At 35.2% G+C, this 6,319-nt stretch overlaps 1 protein-coding gene across 1 annotated transcript; it reads left to right on the top strand.

Moving 5' to 3' along the window:
* The first annotated feature begins 381 nt into the window (after positions 1-381).
* On the top strand, positions 382-5,769 carry LOC114292484 (Acid phosphatase/vanadium-dependent haloperoxidase-related protein). The gene is made up of 2 exons (XM_082917167.1): positions 382-1,428; positions 5,429-5,769. The coding sequence occupies exons 1-2, from the start codon at positions 598-600 to the stop codon at positions 5,588-5,590; spliced, it is 993 nt and encodes a 330-aa protein (XP_082773293.1). The 5' UTR covers positions 382-597; the 3' UTR covers positions 5,591-5,769.
* Positions 5,770-6,319: the final 550 nt, after the last annotated feature.

Here is a 6,319-nt window from a genome sequence, read left to right as displayed (position 1 = left end):
AAAATTAAAAAATTAATTTTTTATCAACTTCTAAAAGAATCCTATATATTATAAAAAAACAGATCAAAAATTAAAATTTTGATCACTTTTAGGATAGGTTTGGGACTATTTTAATCACAAAAGATAAAATAGATTATTTTAGCCACAACAAATAAAACATCACATCCAATCCATAATCATTATACTCTTCTCTTACAAAAAAAATAAAAAAAAATCAAAAAATCAAAAAATTCTTCCCAAATTAAATTTTTTAATCCAAACTAAAATAACAAAAAAAAAATCAAAAAATTAAAAACCAACCTACTTTCCAGACGACGCCTTAATCGATCGACTTTTCATCGGTTTTTCTTTCCCCTCACCACGAAGCATATTCGTTGTGCAAACAAGTGGCGTATACGGCATCTCCGCTATATCACTCAGACAAAAACAAAGGCTTCTTTCAAGAATAACTGGAGACCCAACCAATCTCTCTCTCTCTCTTCCGCACAAACCTCAAAGCCTCTGGTCTTTTCCATCCCAATCTCTCTCTCTCTCTCTCTCTCTCCTCTGTTTCTATTCAATGCAGACTGAACCCAAGGAAGAGAGGGGCTTGGTCTCATGGACGCTCTTGTAATAAATCCCTCCTTGAGGAGTCTCAATTTCAACCCCTCCTCACATCCCCAAATCTCCACTACCAACTCTTTTTTCCACTTCACTTGTTTAAGCAAGTTCAAACCCTCTTCAATCTCTCTTTCTTGCAGACCCATTAATAGTAGCTACTCTAATCCTCAAAACCCAATTCAAAAATGCAAATTTCCCAACAAACCCACCTCTCCCTTTTTGGATTTGTTCCACAAAATCAAAGATAGTAATAAGTTGAAACACTCTTCAACAACCTCTGTTTCTTGCATACCCAATCATAGCTCAAACCCACAAAACCAAATTTCAAAATGCAATTTCTCCAACAAACGCACCTCTCCTTTTTCCCATTTGTTCCCAGTTCTATACAAAATCAAAGGTTTAGCCTCTTCCAAGAAATGGGTCTCTGTTTTTCCAGGCTCTAATGGTGGGTCAGAGGGCTATTTGCAGAACGGAGGGTTTGGTGTGGCTCTGTTGAGCGTGACCTCGACGGCGAGAGTCCAAATCAGCCCTTTTGTGGCGACTCTGGCATCGAATCCAACGTTCGTTTCGGGTTTGTTTGCTTTGGTGATTGCTCAATCGACGAAGGTGATATTGAATTTCTTTGTGGAGAGGAAGTGGGATTTGAGGATTATGTTTGCTTCAGGAGGAATGCCTTCGTCTCACTCTGCATTGTGCACTGCTCTGACTACATCTGTGGCGATTTGTCATGGAGTGGCTGACTCGTTGTTTCCAGTTTGTTTGGGGTTTAGTTTGATTGTAATGTATGATGCAATCGGAGTTCGAAGGCACGCCGGGATGCAAGCAGAGGTAATTTAGTGTTTCTTGAATCATTTGCTGTTTATTCTTGTGTAATTGTGTAGATACATACAAGTTAGTATGCTTCTAATTTAAGTTGGTTTGATTAAAGTGAAAATTTTGATGGAAAGTTGAAGTGAGTGAAAAGAAAATTTTACTTTTCTCTGTTTGATTAGAAAGAAAAATTAGTAGAAAGTGAAAGTAAAAGAAAATGAAAATGAAGCGATAGAAAAGAAATAGAAAAGAAAATATATTTTCTTGCAAGCATTTGATTGAGACGAAAATTTTGCAACAAAAATATAGAGAAATTTAACATTTTAGTTATAGATAACTCCTTATATAGACACATTCAGTTTTTCTTATGTTTTTTGCAAGAAATTAAAAGGTTAGTTACAATGCTAATATGGATTGTACAACTCTTGTACTTTCCACCACTTTCAAGCTAGACAAACTCATAAAAGTTAAGGTAGTGTTTGGTAGAGTTTTGTAAATGTGATTTGAGAGTATGAGTTGTATTTTGAGTTTGTGTGTTGTGGAATTATGATTTGAGTGTAGAAAATTTGTTTGGTAAAGAGTTTTGAAAATAGTTTTGGAAAAGAGGTTTGATTTGAGTGGGAAATTATTGATGTGACATTTGATATGTGATACAAAAATTTACAACTCATAACTAAACATACAATTCAAAATTATTTTAAAGCACATAAAAAATTTAAAAATTTTCAGAAAATATTTGTCCCGATTATGTAAATCAATTGCAAAAAAAAAAAAAAAAAAAAAAAAAAAAAAAATCTGGAAATTAACCGGACATCCGGGTGGACATCCGGGTGGTCTACCGGGTGGTCATCCGGGTGGTCTTCCTTTGGACAGAAAACACGCCTGTGTGCACAGAGTTCTCTGCAGAGTGTAGAAAATTGATTTGAAAACGGAACCAAACATCATGCGCCAAAACACACGTAGAAAATTGATTTGAGAATACAAACAAACAGAGCCTAAATTTTTTTTTCTGTTTCCTTCACTTTCCATCAGTTTCATCCCAAACAAAGCCTTAGTCTATGCATTTGAGAAAGTTGTAAGAAAATTGCAAAGGGACAACTTTTACAAGAAAAAAAGAAGGTAATTTTAAATTTTTGAAAGAAACTGAAAGGCTAGTTATTATGCTGAAATGGGTTGTTGAAAAATAACTTTCTTGCATTTTTTGGCACTCTAATGTTTAACAAAAGCAGAAAAAGTTGGATTTCCCCCCACTTTTCCACACTTTCCTTTTCTTTCATCCTAACCAAACTCATCCCATGGGGGTTTATGTCATATTGGGAATACATTGTTGTTTGTGCTATAATGAAGTATGGAACTCCAAACTAAAAGGTGGAGTCTGTTAGAGGTTTCTTTTCTCACTAGGAGAGCATTTCACTCTTCCTTACTTATATAGAAGTTATTGAATTTGTTATTAGCAACTTCTGTTTAATATTAGGGTGAACTTGGTTTCAATTTGAATACCACAAACACGGTCGTTTTTGGGTGGACTTGTTTCCATTTGATGATGCAGCATGCAATCCAATATCCATTGGAGGTATGGATGTATGCATAATTAAGTGGTTACACTCTGGGATTATTCAGCAGAGAACATGACACCACTAAGGCCTCGTTTGGGAACAGGCTAATTTAGTAACTTTTTGACTATTTGGCTAAAATGTGATGTAAAAAAAACTAGTATGTTTGGGATAACTTTTTGGCTTTTTACGAAAAGATGTGCAAAAAGTAGAGAGAAAAGGGAATCTTTGACTTTTTGGTATGAGTTGTTGGCTTTTTGGCTTTTTTAGTAACTTTTTGACTTTTTGGCTAAAATAGCCTCTTGCCAAACGAGGCCTAAATGCATTCTATTTTTTTTTGGGGGGGGGGGGGGGGGTGGGGTCATCTTTATTATATACTTAATTTTGATGATTTTGGACCTTCTTTGCTTTTGTGGTTTGAGGTCTTAAATTTCTCTAGGGATTTCCTACCTTGGTTTTGTTTGGAGATTGTATTTAAATGGGCTATTTAGGCGTCTATTGTGGTGTTGATGAGATCGTATAGGTTTGTTTGTTTTTTTGTTTGTTTATTTTTATTTTTCTTCCCCTTTTGTTATGGATTATGAAGGTTTGGGACTTGGAGGAGGCATATAATGTCTCATTCTGAAGGCTGAACTCACCGCAGTGCCCACGTGATTGCTTTGCACCTCTGAGTTTTCTGGTAGTTATACGCCAAAAATGTGGGCTAGGTATTGGATAAACCATATAGCGACAATAGACAAACTAAGAAAGTTTCAGAATGCAATTCTCTGTGGTCGCCTTTATGTTTTATCATGAAAGTTGCCATGTTATATAGATTGTGAAATGTGGATTACCCACATTACTAATCAGTGTTTTTATGGTGAACCTGGGCTACGTGATGACAGCTTGGTTTGAGGAGCATCTTAGGCTTAAAAGATTTTGCTATCTTTTCTTTTCTTTCTTTGTAAAACTAATAGTGATAGTCTTCTAGATATGATGATGATTTTCATAAGAAGAGGAAGGAGCATGAAGATGAATCCAGATTGGATTCGAAAGCACAGAATCATCCAATCCAATCTGTAACTTACAAGTTAGAGTTAAAAGCTTTGGCTATATTAGCAATCGGGTAGAATTGTATCTTCCTGAAGGCAGTCTCACGTAAAAGGGGAACAGAAAGTACAAAGGGAAAAAAAGCGGAAGAAAATAATGTGGATTATCTTGAATATTGACAAAATAAACCAACGAAGTAGTCCACTATAGAAGCTTAATAAGAGAGGTAATCTCATGCTGCTGGGCCTATTTGTTCGGTGCCCTGTGCAATGATTTAGTGACAGCTCTAACACCTGTTGACAATTAATGAGGATGAATTTTGAAGTACGTCGAATTTTTGGACCTATAATTTTGGAAAAAATTTTGTCATGATGATGGTATGAATTATTTCCAATTATTCTAAGGCTTCTTGAAGGGTGATAAAATCTTGTGTGTCAAGGTGAAGTGATCATTTTTCCAATTAGTTTGAAAGCTGGGGTCTTTACTTCACATGAAATGCCCTAATGGATTTCAAAGGGTTTGTAGCTAATAATGTATATAATTTACTTTCTTCTTTGCAACCAAGTTGTGGTCTCTTAGCTGCGATATTAATTGATTGGATATTTCGTTTTACACTTGAATGAGTATAAATTGACGGCTAGTCTTAATGATTCCCTGTATGATTACTTGTGAAGTTTATATGCACCATAATTCAAATCTAATATGTATTATTGATGTGCTCATGAACATATTGATTAATTTTCATTAATTTAGCAGATATGGAAGAACAGTGTCATGGATTAAGCATTCAAAGTTTTACTTCTGTCTGACAGTGAACTTTCGTAGATTTGGATTAAATGTCATGGGCTATGGCTTATTCTGGGGTTTTAACTCCTTGCTTAATGTGTTTGTCTTTCAAACCAGTGTTACTGCTAAGCCCAAGCCTCTTTGTTGCGACCTTGTTTTATTAGATGTGGAATTATCAGAGATACATGGTTCTGTGCTTCCCCTCCCCTCTTGTGTGAAGATGAATACGAATCATTTGGCTGCAACTTATAAATTGACTTATTTTTTCATTTATTTTTCTCTTCAGTGAACTGTTTACAACTTTGAGTAAAATTATACTTTTTAGATTTGTCTAGACTAGCTATCTACAAAATAAAACAAATTTGGAAATATTTTTAAAAAAGTATACTAAAGACGGCCAACTTCTGTAGGCTTTTTCGACAAATTTTGGTTTATCTCATTATTAGTAGATTTTTTCAAATTTTTTAATATTTTTTAATTTTCAAAAGAATTTTGAATATGACGGTGTTTTAGTTATTTAGACCCTTTGCTTAGCTTGATTGGATTCAAAACTTATCTTAATCTTTCTCTTGCTAACGTTTACGTTTTGTTTTACTGAATCATATTATTGTTTTCGCTTTATATAACTATGCTATGCTTAATCAACTCAGGTTCTCAATATGATCGTTGAAGACTTGTTCCAAGGGCATCCGATCAGCCAACGAAAGCTCAAGGAACTTCTTGGCCACACTCCGTCCCAGGTCTTTGCTGGAGCTATGCTTGGCATTGTTGTTGCTTGTATCTGTTGTCAGGGTTGCTTCGTTGCAATCTGATCTGCTGCTTCTTCTGCAGATAATTTTGTTGAAACTGTGAATAATTCATGACACTCTCATATTTAAAGTGCCTTGGTGTTGTATCAATGAGTTGCATTTTATTCTTTGATATCCAAAAATGCTGGAATGTTGAATTAAAATAGAATAGTCTTCTTCTATGAAGTTGCAAGTTTTGGTGATTTTCAATGAGTATGTGACTTAGGATGGACAAGTTTTGGTGATTTTCAATGAATATGTGACTGAGGATGGCAATTTGTCTGGCCAAACGTTCGATGAACATAAGCCTATATGAATATCACTTAAGTTTGGCTTCTTTGTCAACCAAAACCAAGGGTAATGCTCAATGATGCAGTATTATCCAAGATGATGCAAATGGCAAGCGAACCCACACTGGCTCAGAATTTCAGAACTAGCTCAAGCCTAGGATAGAAAGCCATTCTCTGTGTATGTGTGCACACGTGCAATGGTGGTGCCTTTGTTTTTCAAATTTTATTATTTTTCATATTTGTAGCCGTTACTTTGCTGGATTTGGGCGGCTGCTGTGCGGGGTGCACAACAGCCACTGTTGTACAGTCAAATGGGCTTATTTCGGGACCCATTTCGATGATTCGAATCGTTTACATTTTAGAATACATCAAGTAGAATATATTGAGTATTTTATTGAGAATCTATTGAGAATTTACTGAGAATTCAGCCATAAGAGCTCTATCATGTACATCCACATATGTG

The sequence above is a fragment of the Camellia sinensis genome, chromosome 2 (assembly GCF_055761805.1).
Source record: "Camellia sinensis isolate YWXY chromosome 2, ASM5576180v1, whole genome shotgun sequence".
Taxonomy (NCBI): Eukaryota; Viridiplantae; Streptophyta; class Magnoliopsida; order Ericales; family Theaceae; genus Camellia; species Camellia sinensis.
This window is presented reverse-complemented; position numbering and strand designations above follow the sequence as displayed.